This window comes from Ambystoma mexicanum, chromosome 8 (assembly GCF_040938575.1).
Source record: "Ambystoma mexicanum isolate Mex_15411 chromosome 8, UKY_AmexF1_1, whole genome shotgun sequence".
NCBI classification, from domain to species: Eukaryota; Metazoa; Chordata; class Amphibia; order Caudata; family Ambystomatidae; genus Ambystoma; species Ambystoma mexicanum.
The window spans coordinates 1243348642-1243367225 of NC_090929.1; the positions used below are offsets into that span (position 1 = coordinate 1243348642).

An 18584-nucleotide genomic window follows, 5' to 3' on the forward strand; every position below is an offset into this window, starting at 1 on the left:
TTTGAGGAGTCGTCTGGCTGCTGCATTTTGGATGCGTTGTAGTTTCTTCAGGAGGTATTCTGGCATCCCGAGGTAGAGGCTGTTTGCGTAGTCGATTCTTGATATGATGAGGGCAACAATTGTGAGGGTTTTGTGAGCGAAGGAGAGGAAATGTAAGATTCTTCTTCTTGTGTGAAGGAAGAAGAAGCATTTCCTGATTATTGCATTTATTTGTGTTTCTAAGGTTAGTGTGTTGTCCATCAGGACTCCCAGATTTGTGACTACCTTAGATGGTGTTGGCGCGGTTCCCATTTCCGTCGGCCAGGGAATGTTGTGTTGTACTCTTGGTTTTTGGATACAATCATGATTTCTGTCTTTCCTGGGTTGATTTTCAAGTTGTTGGCGTTCATCCAGTTAAAGACTTCTATTAGACACTCAATTAGAGTTGAGCGATCGGCTTGAGTGTCTTCGATTTTGTAGATGATTTGAGCATCGTCTGCGTAGTTGTAGCATGTCATTTTGTATTTTTTGAAGATTCGGATTACTGGAGTCTGGTAGTATAGTGGTGATAGTGAGAATCCCTGTGGTACTCCACAGTCGTTAACTCATTGAGTAGATTTGAAGGGTTTTATCCATAAGGTTTCTGTTCTGTCTGCTAGGAATGATTTAATCCAGAGTAGTGCCATGTCCGTTATACCCATGTTTTCCAATCTTTTGGTTAGGGTGTCACGGCTAACTGTCGAAGGCTGCAGAGAGGACGAGCAGAATCAGAGCCGAGGTTGCGTTTGTTTTTACATCGTCCCAGATGGATAGTAGTGCCGATTCTATACCTCTTGGGGGTCTGAAACCATTTTTGTGCTTGTCTAGCAAGTGATGTTTTTCTACGCATTCTTGGGTTAATTTGTATATGCAAGTTTCTAGGAGTTTTGCCGGGTAGGAATTGTTTGAAATCAGTCTGTAGTTGACAAGGTCTTCCATGTCGCCACTTGTGTTTTTAAAAGCAGTTTGATATAGGCCGATTTGAAGGATCTTGGTACAGTTCCTGTTGCGAGTGAGAGATTTAGGAGGTTTCTGTAGTATTCTGATGGCGTTCCTTGTGCAAGGATTGATTTGTAGATGTCAGGGGGGCAGGGATCCATGGGTGATCCTGCTTTCTTGCTGTGTTTTACCAGCTTGACGAATGCCTCTGCTGATATTTCAGGAAGGTTTTGGAGTTTGTGCTGTGGCTCTTCGTTAGGTCCGGTTGGTTGAGTGTTATGGTCGGTTGGTCCGTTTTATATGATTTGTCGGATGTCGTTGATTTTGTTCTTGAAATGATCTGCCAAGTCATTGCAAAGTTTCTCTGAGGAGGTTGGAGTGTTGTCGCAACCAGGTGAGTTTCTCATTTCTTTAATGATGTTGAAGATTTCTTTTTGTGTGTTGGTGGCATTGGTGATTCTGTCATCATAATGCCTTCTCTTCGCCTTTTGCATTTCCTTTTTATATACACAGATTTGTTTCTGGAACAGTATTTTCTTATCTTGGTTGTATTCTTTCCTCCATTCCAATTCCATCTTCTTCTTGTCCTTTTTCATGGTGCTTAGTAGCGGGGTGAACCATTTTGCCATTGCCCTTTTTTTGAGGGGGTAAATGGTTTTTCTGGGGCGATGTTTCCAATTGTATCAGCAATCCATTTGTGTAGTAGCTCCGCTTTTCTGTCCATGTCAGCCAGCTCTAGTGCTGTAGATGAGGATTTGGTCATCTCCAGTTCCATTAGGTTGCTTGCTGTGATGGTTTTTCAGTTTCTTTTTGTGATGGTTGTGAGCTTGGGTGCTGGATGCGGACTTGAGTTGGTAGTGTGATCACGAAAGGGATGTTGAGATGGTCGGTCCACAGTATTTGTATCGGTAGTGCCGAGGTGAAAAGTTTTTTCTTGGCGAAAATTGCGTGAAGGGTGTGTCCGCCAATTGTGTTATCCCTTTGACCAACTGTTGTAGTTTCATGGTTGTTAGCTGGCCAATTAGTGAGTTTTGAGAGTTTGAGCGTTTTTCTTCAAACCAGATGTTGACGTTCCCCAGGATTATTAGATGTTCGTGCTTGATGGTTATGTTGGTGATGGCTTCTATGAAGTTGTTGCCGAAGGTTGCATCGTATGTCGGTGGTCTGTACACCAGAATGAATGTGATGTTATTTTTTGGATTCGCTGATACGTGTATGACCATGGTTTCACAGTTGCTGAGGTTGAGAGGTTCATCCGTTTTTATTTTCAGGTGTCCTTTGAATGTTGTTGCAAGGCCTCCTCCTTTTTTATTTTTCCTGTTTACCTGAAGGCATTTGAAGTTGGTCGGGAGACAGCTTTGAAGTGCGATTTTGTAGTTGTCGTCCACCCATGTTTCTGTGATGAATAGGAGGTCAATGCTGTTGTCGCAGAGAAGGTCAAAGATCTCTGTTGAGTGTTTTGACATGGATACTGCTTTTATTAGCTTGCAGTGGAGTTTTAAGGTGTAGTTTAGTTTGTGCTTTATTGTCGGCCTTGTCTTCTGATTGGTGTTCAGGTTTCCTTCCAGGTCGATCTCAAGTTGAGGTGTTGGTACAGGTGTGTCTGCGTCGTCAAAAAGTTATTCTAGGTTCAGTCTTGGGTTTTTGTTTTCATCAGGTTCCTCTTCAAAATTTTGTGGCTGTCGAGTGGAAGTTCCTCTTGTTTTGGTGATATAAAAGGTGTTAGTGCGTTGATTATGTTCTTGTTATTTCTAGCAGTGTCCGTTGTTCTTCTGCGTGGTTGTGTTTGGTCGTATGCTGTTGGTGATTCGTACGTTGGGTTGGCTTGTTCTGGTGACTGGTCATTTGCGAGGTATGGAGTTGGGTAGAGGGATTCCTCTCTTCTCTCAGCGTTGGTTCGGTTGTCGTTCCCGTCTGTGGGAGTGTGTTTTGCAGTTGTGAGTCTTGGTGTTCAGTTGGGTTTGTTCTTTCTGCTCTTCGTCTTTCTTTTGGTCCAGTTCGTTTGCGTGGCATTTTGAGCTCGAGCTTTTTTTGTTGGTCTTTATTTCTGTTGGTTGATGCCGAGTTGGTTTTTGCTTTGGTTCCGCTGTTTTGTGGTGTTGTACTGGGTGTAAGAGATTGTCCGGTACAAGTTTGGGCTCAGTCTCTTGGTGGTCTTGTCAGCGATTGAACAAGCCAGCAATATCAGCTGTCTCGAGTAAGGTAGGGGAGGTTTGCTAGGGTTAGATCATTGGGGTATTCCAGTGGCTGTCCCTAATGTGGGTCTCCCTGGAAGAGGTTTACTGCAGTATACAAACTATGTGGTGTGAAGAAGGGTATAGCTAGTAACCACAGAATTGTCCTAATGGCATAACTGAAAATCACTGTCATCTCATGAGGCGCGAGCCAATTATCACAGTATCACTCCACAGTGATGCTGTCTAGATGTGAATTGGTCAGTGTGTGCCAATCTCCAAGGTTAGGGCTCAGTCTAGCGATCAATTAAAAATATTATCCTGGGGGAGAAGGCACCGAGCGCAGTACTGTCCTGGGGGGCGCCAGCTAGCAGTAACAGTTCCATACTAGAGGGTACAAGCTAGCAAATACAGTGCTATTCTGTAATGGAGTTTTCTAGATGTGAATTAGGTCAGTGAGTGCTAATCTCTAAGTGTAGTTTAACAATATGGACACAGCTAGATTTGGGAGTTCTACATAGTGGGAGAGAGGCCCACAACCAAAAATGCAATTTGAAATAGGGTGTAGCTAGATTTGAGAGTCCTGTATACGGAATGAGTGGCCCACAGCCAAAAATACAATTTGAATACCAGACAATGCAATTTGAAATAGGGTACAGCTAGATTTGACAGTCCTGTTTACGGAATAGGTGGCCCACAGCCAAAAATGCAATTTGAATACCAGACAATGCAGTTTGAAATAGGGCTCAGCTAGACTTGAGAGACCTGGATAGTGGGAGAGAGGCCTACAGCTAACCATGCAATTTGAATGCCAGACAATGCAGTTTGAAACAGGGTACAGCTAGATTTGACAGTCCTGTTTACGGAATAAGTGGCCCACAGCCAAAAATGCAATTTGAATACCAGACAATGCAATTTGAAATAGGGTACAACTAGATTTGACAGTCCTGTTTACGGAATAAGTGGCCCACAGCCAAAAATGCAATTTGAATACCAGACAATGCAGTTTGAAATAGGGCTCAGCTAGACTTGAGAGACCTGGATAGTGGGAGAGAGGCCTACAGCTAACCATGCAATTTGAATGCCAGACAATGCAGTTTGAAACAGGGTACAGCTAGATTTGACAGTCCTGTTTACAGAATAAGTGGCCCACAGCCAAAAATGCAATTTGAATACCAGACAATGCAATTTGAAATGGGGTACAGCTAGATTTGACAGTCCTGTTTACGGAATAAGTGGCCCACAGCCAAAAATGCAATTTGAATACCAGACAATGCAGTTTGAAATAGGGCTCAGCTAGACTTGAGACCTGTATAGTGGGAGAGGCGCCTACAGCTAACCATGCAATTTGAATACCAGACAATGCAGTTTGAAATAGGGCTCAGTTAGACTTGAGAGACCTGTATAGTGGGAAAGAGGCCTACAGCTAACAATGCAATTTGAAATAGGGCATATTTGGATTTGATGGTCCTGTATTCGGAACGAGTGGCCTACAGCTAATAATGCAATTTGAATACCAGACAACGCAGTTTGAAATAGGGCTAAGCTAGACTTGAGAGACTTGTATACCGGGAGAGAGGCCTACAAGTAACAATGCGATTTGAAATAGGGCACAGCTAGATTTGTAGCTCCTGTACAGTGGGAGAGAAGCCTACAGCTAACAATGATATTTGAAATAGGACACAGCTAGATTTGAGACTCCGGCATTTATATAGCACACATTTAGCTGTAGAGAGAGGTCTACAGCTAAAAATGCTATTTGAAATAGGGCACAGCTAGATTTGAAAGTCCTGTGAGGTGGCAGGAGGGAGACGGTGGAATTAATTGCAGTATTATTGTACTAGTGTAGTTAAGTTTAACAGTGGATGGGCTTCTAGGCCACTCCTACCATACTGGTCCTAGTAGATGCTGGTTGACGGCTGCCCGCTGGCTTCCCCTGCCGACAGCTGCAGACACGTTCTGGAGTCGCATCTGTGGAGCTTTGCCTTGGGGCCCTTAGCCACAGGGGCTGCTGGGCAGAGGACTGCCCTGGAAGGGTCACTAATCCAATCAGGGATGGTGGGTTGGGTTAGGAGGCGGGAGGGGGAGGAAACACGGAAGGGAAAGAGGGCTCGGAGACGGAGCATGCACAGAGCGCTAACCGGCCAGGGGATCTGGAACCTTAACAAGAATGGCTCCCCGGTGGATGGTTCTGAGGTCTCTGAACGAAGGGAAGGCAGTAACCTTGGGCTATGGTTTCTAATGCCCAAGCATCTGAAGCAATGTCTCGCCATTCTTTCAGATGCTGAGACAGTCTGCCTCCCACTGGGGTGTTGTGACTCAATACCTGAGAGGTTTTGAGGCAGCTGAGGCAGTGGCTATTGGTAAAGATGCCCCTGCTTGAGCAGGTTTTACACCTCTCCCTTGTCCACCACGAGGGAATCTTCTTTGACCATCCATTCATCTCGCTCTTCCAAATGAGGAGTAGCAGCGAAAAGATCTACCCCTCCAAGACGGTCCACTGGGGTAAAAAGGCTGAGGCGGTCTAATATTTATTTTGGCATTTATATAGCACACATAACTCGGAGGTATCTAGGCGATTTACCTTAAGAAGGTGGTTACAACAACTTAAAAAGTGCAGTGTTACAGGTAAGAGGTTACAGTCATGGCATAAAATTAGATGGCTTAATCCCTTAATATGAGGCAGCTACAATGCGTGCAATGAAAGGAGGTTGCAGACATAGAATAGATTGGACAGCCTAACCCTTTGTGCGAAGGCAAGATCAAAAAACGCAGTGATAGGAAGTTACATTACGGTCATGGCACAGATTGGACAGCCTAACCCTTTGTGGGAAAGGCGATATTCAAAGTATGTATAAGTCAGAGTTTACAGTCATAACAGAGGTTGCAGGACATAGCTTGTTATAGGAAAAGTACTATAAAACACGCAGTATATTCAGACAAGGCCATTGCAAGATGGAAGTCCTGGCCACAGGTATCAAGACAGAGGTGGCAGCTGAGCATATGTGGGAGGCGAGGGGGGGGGGAGGTTAGACAGGGGTAGATACAAAGTTAGTCATTGATCATGATGATAGCGATGTAAAAGGCCATGCCCAACGTTGTCGAAGGAATAGTGCGACAAAATCAGTACCATTGTTGTAATGCACCAGCTTAGGTTGAGCAAAGTGCACATCCGTGTGTGGGGTTATATGCTATCATAGTAGGAATAGACTAGTAAAGCAGATTAGAGCACAAGCAAGTAAAGTAGCTTAGCGTTGTGTTGGGTTGGGTGAAGAACGTGGCAGCATTTAGGTGCGCACTGGTCTGCAACAAGTTATAGCATGGGAATGACGTGGCAAAATTACAGTTGATGAAAAGTAACAGAGTTCATTTGAGTACATAAACATGGTAGATGCAATGGGGAGGCGTACAGGAGAGGCGCAAATCTGCCTGGATGTGGATCGTAGTAGTGAGACAAAATAGGGAACAGAAGGTCACGAAACATACAATCAAGGGCGAGGGAGAGACACGGGCCCAACTCAATCACTCTTACCTACGTTGGGACGGGCTGCGGGAAGGACAGGAAAAGACAGGATTAGGGCCTTGTAATGGGGGCCGGCTTTGCCTCCCGGCTTGAAGCCGGTCTCCCATTTGCAGCGGTGACCCACCATTCAGGTTGCAGCAGGCAGCTTGGTGCTTTCAGCGGCACCGAAAGATTTGGCTTCCGCCTTTCAAGGTCTGCAGCTTCTCAAGGCTTTCGCCAGCCTTGCTCCCAAAAAGGTGAGACCCGTCAAAATGAATGTTAAGGAGTCTAGACTGCACATCCTGTGCAAATCCAGACTTGCTTAACCACGCGAATCTGCAAATTACGGTACTTGCCGCCATGGCTCTGCTGATGCGGTCAGAAGAATCCAGACCCGACTAAAGAGACTCGCACATGGCTACCTTGCCATCCCTTAACAATGGCTAAGAAACAGTCTCTTTCCTCCTCTTCGGGAATATTCTCAGCCACCATAGAAATGCAGTCCCATAGAGTGTTTGAAAGCTTTGCCAAGGCACATGTGGAGTTGGCTGAATTAAGAGCCATGCTCCCAGCAGAAAATACCTTTCTGGACCAAGTATCTAGCCTTTTGTGATTCTATCCAGTGGGATGTTGGATAGGCTGCCTGTTTGATGTAGCTGTTGCAGCCTGCACCACCAGACTTTGAGTTAGGGTGTTTCGATAAAAAGCTGGGATCGCTAATTGGACAGTGTTTTTTTTTGTCAAGTTATTATTCGTGCTGGACTCGACTCTGGTGCTTCCCAATTGGCACTTACTCTCTTCCAAAGAGCAATGTGGAAAGGTAAAATGGGATCTTTTTGAAGACCTTTATCAAGGATATTTGTAAGGTCATCTTGTTTAAAGGGGGGGAGAGGGGGTGCAGGTCTGCTCCATCGCAGGTAATCCACTACCCTGGTCATCAACTGCCTGTGCCAGGCATCTGCATGTTCATCCGATTCAGGCTTCACAAATTATGATTCCGGTGAAGTGCCCACTCCACTGGCTGTCCACAAATTCTTATATAGATCCTTCAGTCTTGACTCTTCTGAAATTAAGCTATCCGGGACATTTGGTGTGCCATACTGCAAACCAAAGGGTGCATCTTTATCAGAGGGCTTATGGTCCTCATAAATAGTGGTCAAAGACTTAAAGAAATCTTTCATTGATAAAGGAGATGAGCTTTTTTCCAGGTAATGGCGTCAAGGTTTTGAAAATTTCGAACCCGATGCCCGAGGAGTCGCTGATGTCTTCAAAGACGAAGTTTTTGAATTCGATAGCATTGAAGGCTTTGATTGCACCAGCGGACTTGATGGACCCACTTGCATCGATGGTGCTCCTGGCGTCATAGACCTCGACTTGTCTTTCGACTTATGACTCAAAGGATCCTTCGATTTCTCACGTCGGGACCGCAACCGTTCTCAATTTGGATCTGGCCTTCGGTCTGTGCTCGAGGGCGTGCAGGATTTGGCGGACGCCCTTTCCTTACCGACTTTCGAAGGCGCCGTAGGAGCATGGCTTGTGAAAGGTTTTTGGCTCTCGAATATTTAAAGCATTAAAGCATTTCTTTCCTGAATGCTTCCCCCCCCCATTAGGCAGGAGTGGAGGCCTTTGCGGGACAGGTTATAGCACTGTTAGAAGAGGAGTCGGACAAGGACTTCGACTTCAGCGACAATGAAGAGTGGTGGTAGCCACTTCTTGACCTGGACCTTTTTTCCTTCTTTCGAAGGAGAGTCACCTCTCACATCGTCATAAGAAGGTTTTATTTGATGGGGTAGTAGATGTGGATTTCTTAGGGACTTTACCAACCACTAATTTCCCATTTTGCTCCTTCAATGGCCGGAAAAGCTATGAGTTAACATTTTGTACAGGCCGAGGTCTTGTGCTCCACACTGAGACACCACAAGCATACTCGATGCGGATCGGTCAGTGACATCTTGACATCTCAGTCTTGACACTTTTTAAACCCAGTCTTCGGGGTAGTCGGTGTCGAAGACCAGGACATTTTTGTATATTTTGCAAGGAAATACTGAAGCGCGCCTTAGTTCTCGAAGTGTAAGCTAACTCGGAAAAACAGAATTGAAGCCAACTAGCGCTGTGTGCTATTTATGCCTTTGATGGCATCATCCTCAGGACGAGGCCCTCGAGGGACATTGAGTCGACTGCATTGACGCAAAGCGCTCCGACGAATTTCTTTTTTTGTTGTTACTGAAGCTGGATATTGAATATCAAAAATGAGTAATACGTGGGAGGACACAATCCATTCATAATAGCTATTTTTGAAAAGGGGGCACCCTCATCTGCATCAAATATTTTAAAAACTACTGTATGGAATAACCCCAAAGCACAAAATGGATTCTTTTAAACAATTCATGCCCAAGTTGATTTGGACCTGGTCCAAATTCGTCGAGCGGTTTGGGCTGTGTTGTCCAGCAAAAATTGACCTTGTTTGAATATGAGAAAAGGAATGGGAAGTAGGCCGCAACTTGGGAGGGGGGGGGGGGGGGGGGGGGGGGGAGTTCTTTTTATCTTAGTAATTTTTAACAAATCTTTACAAAGCTTTGCAGTCTGAGGGGGCACACACATCCCTAATCAATTTCAATGCTGCAGCCAAATCAGTTTCTAAAATCAAAGAATTTTTCGTGGTTCCTATTGCAGTCCAACTCACCTTAACTACAGGGTGGCTGTAGATATAGATACAGATACAGAATTCCTCAATTCTTAATGCTCACCTCCAGAAGCTGGCTTCTTTCCATATCTGTCAGTTTGCCTTTCCCTTTAGAAATCTCCTCCACCGCTTTTTTTAAGGCTGAATTTTCTTTCTTTAGTTTCTCCAAGTCAGTATCCGATTTGGAGACTACAGCTTTGAAGCCGAGCTTGTTGGTGATTAAATCTTTAGCTGTCTTTGCCGTCATGTTTGAAAACTTCTGCAAGAAAAAGTACGAAATGATGCATTAATAGAAGCATTTGCATGATGAAGCTCTCAACCAGTTAATACGTACATTTAGTGCAGCTATACAAAATAACAACCACAAAAAATGTGCTCTTGCATTAAAGGTATTCTCAATTAATTTAGTTTCAAATGTATCGCTTTTCATTGGAGGTACCCAAAATGTTTCATTTGTACAGTCCTGGTACAGATGTAGATTATACAGCAGGTAGTCAGAACTCTTGTTCTGTCTCAAACCTGGGATAATTGAGCCTTATTCTGACCCAGACCTCCGCATAGTAATAGTACCGATTGTAGGTATACAGCACCTTTGTCGAATGGCAACTTCACTGAATTTGTGTTTGCTGCACTTTTTTGCCGCAATTTTTTAACCACAAACGGTTAAATGAGTTGTTGGGGTAAGGTATATATTAGGGGTGTGGGGGTGAAAGGTAAGGTGTGGCGGGTCAAAAATCGGTCCAAAACAAATTCAGCAAAGGTGCCATTCCGCAATAAAATAATCAGCAAACATTCAGCGTCCCAATTGTTTGCCCATTGGGATGCTGACTTCGGTGACGGTCAAGATATTAGAACGTGAAAAAAGACTAGAGAAAGGCTGCCTGTTACAGATTTGAACATTAACTAGTTGTGCAATAATTACATTTCAAAACAGTGGCTTTTATTCTTTTTAAACTCTGGCACTGGGCGCACTACTAGGAAAACCAAAAACGTTATATCTGCTTCCAAAAGAGCACATTTTATGTTTATAGTGTGTCGTGGGTTCATCTGCCACATAAGACACCGGACCCAGGTCTATATGTAAGTAGCTTTAATGTCTGTTGGTGCACAAGAAGGTAAGTAACATACAGGTAGGTTGATGCACATAAACCCATTGGCAGACACTGGCCATCCACACCCAGCCAGCTCCCAGTTGTACCCGCCATTCCCAGAACACTCATACAGACACGCACACTAATATTCCATGTTGACGTCACAACATTTCAATACCTCTTTATTGCAACCAGCCAACATGAATGAAAGCATTGGTTTATTTTTTGTTGAGCGTGTGGGTACCAGGCATTCAGTACCCTTTAACAACCTGGGCCATAGACTTTCACCCTTATTTGCCTCTCCAATACGGCGGCCCGGACTGAAGCAGCACTCTAGTCTAGAGTGGGCCCTTGCCACGGCAGGCCACGAAGCGGGATGTGAAAGTGCGTCCTGTCCTTGGTCGGGAGAGGTGCTTTGGCGGAAGGAAGGAAGGAGGAAAGGAGGAAAGGAGGAAAGGAGGAAAGGAGGAAAGGAGGAAAGGAGGAAAGGAGGAAAGGAGGAAAGGAGGAAAGGAGGAAAGGAGGAAAGGAGGAAAGGAGGAAAGGAGGAAAGGAGGAAAGGAGGAAAGGAGGAAAGGAGGAAAGGAGGAAAGGAGGAAAGGAGGAAAGGAGGAAAGGAGGAAAGGAGGAAAGGAGGAAAGGAAGAAAGGAAGAAAGGAGGAAAGGAGGAAAGGAGGAAAGGAGGAAAGGAGGAAAGGAGGAAAGGAGGAAAGGAAGAAAGGAAGAAAGGAAGAAAGGAAGAAAGGAAGAAAGGAAGAAAGGAAGAAAGGAAGGAAGGAAGGAAGGAAGGAACACTTAACCTCATCCTCTTGAATTTCAGAGGTGAGGTATCATTAAAACCATGGTTCACCCAAAATGCAACCCCCCCCACCCTTTGGAAACAGGCTAGATTAACAGATCCGAAATAGAGGGAAGGCCAAACATTAGATGGGGCTTGCATTGCCAAATTGGAATTTAGGGTATATAAACAAGCCATCGTCATGGCTAAGCAGAAGTTCCTACACAAGGAAATTTGTGAAGCAAAAAAACACTTGTGGGAGTTATTTTTAGTGGCGTCTACAGCTGAGCTATTGTTTCATCCATAGAGCCGCCCTTCGTACACACCAATATATTCAACTTGGAGTCTGCCGAACTAATCTCAATCAAGCTACCTCTAACGCCCAACCAAACCGCCACCTTACACCTATCTACAGACCTCCTTGCCGGTCATCCTTTGTGGATGATATATCTACCTTATTATTAGATAAATCCAAAACCAACTCGCAAATCATTCTCCTAGGAGACCTTAATTTGGGATTCCGTGACCTCAATGACCCTACCGCCACTGACTTTGCTAATACTCTAACCGACCTTGGATTCACTCAGCACATCCTAGAACCTACACACATTAAAGGAAGGACACTTGACTGGCTTGCTGATACCAATTGTAACATCAAGGTACTATCTAATGCACCTTGCCTATGGTCGGACCACCATATCATTACCTTTACGATTGAAGCAGCTGCACGCCCTCTACCTTCAATGGCGCCTGCCTTCCCTACCAGAAACAAAAAGGGACATAACTAGAGAGAAATGACTCCCTCTTTTTAACACTTGCATCATTGCAGCATACTCGAATACTAGAGAACAATTCAAGATTTTAAAAGGAACTTGAATATCCTGCCACACCGCTTGACACCTGTATTAAAAACAGCAACTGGTGCACTAATATCCAGACAGCCCTACTGAATAAAATCGCTTCCCTCCAATATAAAATAAAAGATAAACAAAATGGACTGAAGCTAGATAATCTTCAGCCCATTTCAATCTCGACTCTTCCCTTGTCACCACCCAAGATCAAACTGTTTGCCTTCTTTCCACTCACCATTGCAGAAGTGGAAGTCATCATCAATAGAATTAAACCGACTGTCAAGGTGATTCCTGCCCTGCCTCCATCATCAAGGAATTGGCTCACGACTTTGCCCCCTTCATAACGGCCTTCATCAACTCCTCCTTTAAAACAGGTATTGTTCCTGATAATCTCAAGGATGCTTGCGTGATCCCCACATTAAAAATACCTTCCTTAAACGCGAGTATACCAACTAATTACAGACCTATCACAACTGTCCCGTTCATGCTCAAACTACTTGATCGTGCGGCCTACCTGCAGATTCAAGACTATTTGGAACTTAATAACCTCCTTGGACTAAGACAATCCGGCTTCCTTCCCAGGCATGGGACCGAAACGGCTCTGATAGATTTGAAAACTCAAATCGAAGTCCTGAAAGACAATGGGAAATTAGCCTTGCTATTACTCCTAGACCTGTCTGCGGACTTTGATTTGGTCAATCACAAAATCCTGTGCCAGCACCTCCGCTCTGCCGCCTAGTTCTCTGATTCAGCCACTGAATGGAGCAACGCCTTTCTCAGCAACAGACACATGAGGGTATTCTCCCCCTCAGCAGCCGCTGACCCAGCCCCATATCCATTGTGGGGTCCCCCAAGGCTTGTGTGTGTCACCTACACTTTACAATGTGTTCACCAAACCACTCTTTGATGTACTTGATTACCTGGGTATCTCTTACACTAATTATGCGGATGACACCCAGATACTCATCCCCATCACAGGTGATCACATTGCGGACACCAAGGCATTGAATGAAGTCTATTTGGTAATCCAGGCTTGGATGGCCCAACAAGAACTTTGTCTGAATGATAAGACGGAGCTCCTCATTTTGGGCTCCTCTCAACGGCTGAATAAATTAGACCTCTTGTTTCAGTCCATCATTGATGGCAATGTCATTAAAGTGTCCAAGGATACTAAAACCTTGGGCATCTATCTTGACTCCACCATGTCCCTGACAAGACAAGGTAATGCTGTCACATCAGCGTCGGCATATACCTGCAAACTCATTGCGGCCTGCAGACCTTTTCTGACCACCACCAATAGCATAACTCTAGCTAGAACACTCATCATGTCTAAGATTGACTATTGCAGTGCCCTCTATCTGGGGACCAGCCAGGCCAACTTCAACAACCTGCAAATTACCCAGAACACCACCATTAGAGCGGCGTTAAATATTCCAAGAAACCAACATATCTGATATCAGGACTAACCTGCATTGGCTTCCTGTCAAACAAAGAATTGCGCTGAAAACACTTGCCATTACCCACAAATGCTTGACGAATAAGGCCCCTATCTACCTTTCCAATCGCCTCTCCCGACACACTTCCTCTAGACCCCAAAGAACTGCCCAGACACACAGTTCATCTCTGCCAAGATTTAAACTCCAAAAAGCCGGGGGCTTGAGCTTCCCTGTTCTGGCCACGAAGCTTTGGAACACTCTTTCGTCCACTATCAGGGCTGAGCCCTCATTCAATTCATTCCAAAAGAAAACCAAATCTTGGCTCCTCGCTCAAATCTAATGTAGCCTTCTGCCAGTATCAATCACCTTGAGTTTCTGCCTCCTGTAAACTTGTTTAGCCTAAATTATGTTGCTATGATAATTGCTCATTGTGATCATCTTTGTATTATACTGTAAATTTACGCATTGTGGTTTATTTTGTATATGTTGTGTAATCTATGTAAATATGCATACCAAGTATTTTGCACCCGGATGCCTCTGGGCCTGGTGCGTGCTACAAATAAAATAAATACAAATACAAATAAATTCAAAACATTTTTCAAGGATAAAATTGAACTCATCCAAAAAAGTAATCTGGCAAATCCTCCAACAGATTTGCTGTGTAGCCCCAGACTGATCACCTCACCATGTTAAGGGCAGACTGAGAGGGTATGGCATGTCACATTTGACTTCAACCCAGTAACCAAGGAGTATGTCCAATCTTTGATAATAGCCATGAAACCTACTAACAACCTTTTGTTGCTGATGCCTGCATGTGCGGCGAGGAGCATGGTTCAAAAGATCACTGCTTACATGACCCACTTTATAAACAAATCACTGGATCAGGGACTAGTGCCCCAGAAGTTAAAGGCCATCATTACACAATTGCTTAAAAAAAAAAAACGAATCTAGATCCAGCCAGTCTACAGAATTACCGGCCTGTTGCCAAATGTTGGGATCATTCTGAAAAATGTTGTTGCCTTCCAATTGCAGGATTACAATGAACATGAATCATTGCTGCGCTCCTTCCAATCTGGCTTCTGTCCCAAGTCTGGAACGCCGACATCGCTGTTGGCTGAGCAGAATGTTCTTTTAAGGATCGTGGATCAAGGAGAGCTATCATTGTTGGTGATGCTGGACCTTTCCCCAGCCTTTGACACGGTTGACCATCACACCCTGCTTAACCACTCGAGAGTGGTGGGTAACGTCTTCAAGCATGCAAATAAGACTTTTGGATCTTTTTTTTGCTGATCTACAACAACAGATCAAATTCATGGATATATCTTAGACCCCATTTTGATGAAATGTGCAGTACCACAGGGGTCTTCATCACCTCTACTTTTCAATTTGTATGATCTGATATGATATGATATGGTATTTGTAACGCGCCTATACACAGGTGTTTCAAGGCGCGACGAGGCAGGGAGGGGAGGGACAAGGGGAGACAGACAACGATCCTACTAGGCCAGGTGTCATTCAGATCGCGCAAGTGCAGGGGTGGGGGAGGGGGAAAAGTGCAAGGGGAAGGGGAGGGGGGAAGTGCAGTACAAGGTAAGTGGCGTAAAGTAATAAATAAATAAATAGGGCCAGCTGGTGGCAAGTGCGAGGTAAGTGCAGAGCAAGTGCTGGGGAAGGGGGGGGGCTGTAGGGATACAGAGACAGTCCCGCAGTGCAAAGGGGTTCCAGGGCATCAGTGCAAGTGGAGAGTGGCTGGGCCCAGGACCGAGGCCGTTTAGAGTGGTCCAGTTGCAGGATCAGTGCAGTTTCAGTGAAGAATTAATTAGCTGTTCAGCAGGGGAGAGGGAGAGAGAAAGCAGAAGCAAAGAGGAAGGTTTTGAGGTGCTTCCGGAACCGGAGATGGTTCTCCTCAAGTTTCAGGGAGGCAGGAAGGCTGTTCCAGAGGGAGGCCCCTGCCGCGGAGAGAGATCTACCCCCAGCTCGTTGCTTCGAGAAGCGGCTAACCCTGAGGGAATTGGAGGCGGATGAGCGAAGGGCTCGGGAAGGAAGATATTTGGGAAGAGAGAGTTGAAGGTATTTAGGACCCAGGCCCCAGAAGGCCTTGTGGACAATGCAGAGGGTTTTGAACTTTATCCTCGCAGCCACTGGGAGCCAGTGTAGAGATTTCAGTCCTGGAGAGATACGGTCCCTGGGCTTGAGGCCAAGGACAAGTCTCGCAGTTCTGTTCTGGATGAGTTGCAGAGGGCGGAGAGTGGAGGCAGGCAGATTAAGATAGAGGCTGTTACAGTAGTCCAGCTTCGAGAGAACCAGGGCTCGGGAGACAGTGAGCTTCTGGGGGAAGGAGAGGAAGGGAAGAATACCTCTGAGGAGGTGCAGCTGGTAGTGTGACCTCTTGGCGACGTCAGAAATATGAGGAGAGAAGGAGAGTGTGGAGTCGAAGATGACCCCAAGGTTTTTTGCCTTGCAGGTAGGAGCAGGGAGGGGGCCAAGGGAGGCAGGCCAGAGAGCTGCAGGGAAGGAGGGAGTGGGAGTACCGATGAGTAGAATCTCAGTCTTACTGGCATTAAGGCAGAGGTCATTGGCGGCACACCATTCTTGGATAGCAGACAGACAGTCAGAGATGAGGGAAGGAGAGGGGGAGGCTGAGGGTAGCCTGAAAATGAGCTGGGTATCGTCCGCATAGCACTGGAAATTAGGGCAGAGAGCGGCGATGCGGTGGGCAAGGAGTGCCAGATACTGGTTGAACAGCCAGGGAGAGAGATTAGATCCCTGGGGGACACCACAGGTGGAGAAAAAGATGTCGGAGAGGAAGGACCCCAGTTGGACCTGGGAGGGTCGATTTGAAAGGAAAGAGGTCAGCCACGCCAGAGCCTGACCAGTGATACCCAGGTTTTCCCGGAGACGGTTGAGCAGGATGGCATGGTTGACAGTGTCAAAGGCAGAGGAGAGATCGAGCAGAATGAGAACACACGGAGTGTTGGAATCGAGGTTCAAGAGCAGGTCTTCACGGATGTTCAGGAGAGCAGTTTCCGTGCTTCTGGCAGCTCTGAAGCCAGATTGATGGTCATGAAGACTACCAACAGATTCAGCATGGAGGTTAAGCTGGGAGATGGCCAGTTTCTCCAGGAGCTTGCCCAGGAAGGGAGTGATGGAGATAGGGCGATAGTTAGCCGGGCAGGAGGGGTCGGAGGGTTTCTTGAGAAGAGGGTGCACAAGGGAGTGCTTGAGGGGGGAAGGGAAGACTCCAGGGGCGAAGGAGTGGTTGCAAAAGTCAGCCAGGGCAGGAGCCAGGGAGTCGATGTGGTCCTTGATAGTTTTGGAGGAACAGGGGTGAACCTGTTTAGACGAGACTTTCATTGATCGGACTTGTCTGGAAACCTCGTCAGCAGAGAAAGGTGGAAAGGCAGAGAAAGAGGGAGGAGGGGTGACCGCAGAAGGGCCAGAGGAAGGGCCGGGTAGGGAGGGAGGGAGGGAGGTGAAAGGAGGAGAGCGAGGACAGGATGTCCTGAGTTTTAGAGATGAAGTGAGAGGCCAGTGCAGTGCAGAGGGCCTGGGAAGGGACAGGAGAGGTAGAGACTGCAACAGGGTTGGCCAGCTCCTTGCAGATTTTAAAGAGTTCGGCGGAGTTGTTTGATGCCGCAGAGATGCGGGCTTGGATAAGGGCTCTCTTCTTGGTGAGAACGGAGAGCCGGTACTGCCTTTGGAGCAGGCGGCAGGCCAGTTTGTCAGAGGATGAACATGAAGCACGCCATTTCCTCTCTGCAACCCTGCACTTGCGTTTTAGGGTGGCGAGATCCGAGTCATACCAGGAGTTACATTTGGCTTTGGGCTTCAGGCGGATTCTCATGACGAGGGCAAGGATATCAAGAGTAACAGATATAGCAGAGTGGAGCATGGAGAGGGCTGTGTCAGGGTGGGAGTCAGCCGAAGGGGCACTGTTTATTACATCTGCGTCCTTGGATGTATATTCTGAGGAGTCATGCCACAGGAGACATTCTCCTAGTAGAATTTAAGTTAGTTAAAATAGTGGTAGGTTCAGTTAGAACTAGGTTTAGGAGCGCTGTTGTACAGCGAAAGGAATGGCTGCCTAATCGAGAAGCTGCGCAACAGGCAACATCGTGTGTATGAAATATCCTAAAGCGCCTCATAATTTCTCCCAATATTGACGTCGGAGGGAAGCCATTAACCCACAGCAGCAGCAAAACCGGGTCTCGCCAAAGGCAACAACGGCAGAGGAAAGGCAGGTTTAAGACCATGTGGTGCGTGGCATGCCTGGAGGCCGATCCTGACATCCAGGAGGGAAGGTGAAACCCCAACCAGAGATCGACGCTGCAGCGGTCTATAGGGGGAAGGGAGAAGACGCACCTCCATTAAGTGCCCAGGCGAGGTCAAACGGCAGAGACACCAAGGACCCACACTGGACCAACCCGCAAGGTAACTTTGATACCTCGGGCTAGGGAGTCCGCTCCATTCGAAGGTCCCGGCGGCAGCGGTCACCAGGGAACACAGAAGTGGAAAGCCGGCGGCATCGCCATCACTTGGCCTCCCCACTGGTCTGCCCCTCGTCCCCCTCTGGCTTGGCTGCTAATCACAACACACCCCGAGGGCACCCCTTGGGACACGGAGTGCCCTCCCTCCTTCACGTTCTGCTCGCTACCAGTGAGGTGGCTGCTTATAAAGCTCGGGCTAGGGAGCCTACACCACTCGAAGGTCCCAGCAGCAGCAGCCACGGGGGAACCTTGAAGCGAAGTCCCGGCAGCATCACCTTCATGCAGCCTCTCCCCCTGGACAGCTCCCCGCCCCTCCCCGACTTGGGTGCTAATTACAATACACCTTAAGAGCAACCCAGGAGACACAGAGCGCCCTCCTTCCCTCCCACACACACTGCACACCAGTGATGAGGCAGCTGCTTATAAAAGGCAGCTACTTGTAATAAACAGTGAGGATTATTGCGCCAAAATGTTGTGCAAGCCTGCAAATATATGCAGGCTGCCTCCGAATAATCACCTGACATGGGCCACAGCAAGTGAAGACCCCATGAGACATGGAACCATCCATAACTCCATACCATTAGCACAAGACCTAAAGTCCATACACACGCTCCTGGTACCCCTC

General features: G+C 46.6%; 1 protein-coding gene across 5 annotated transcripts in view; it reads right to left on the reverse strand.

Annotated features, from left to right (window-relative positions):
- Positions 1 to 18584, reverse strand: part of CEP55 (centrosomal protein 55) — a 682821-nt gene that overhangs the window by 601963 nt on the left and 62274 nt on the right. For all 5 annotated transcript variants that reach the window (XM_069611358.1, XM_069611356.1, XM_069611359.1 and 2 more), the window contains exon 2: positions 9381 to 9575. In XM_069611358.1, coding sequence (XP_069467459.1) covers positions 9381 to 9563 — 183 coding nt within the window. In that variant the 5' untranslated portion in view covers positions 9564 to 9575. The remainder of the gene's footprint in view (positions 1 to 9380; positions 9576 to 18584) is intronic.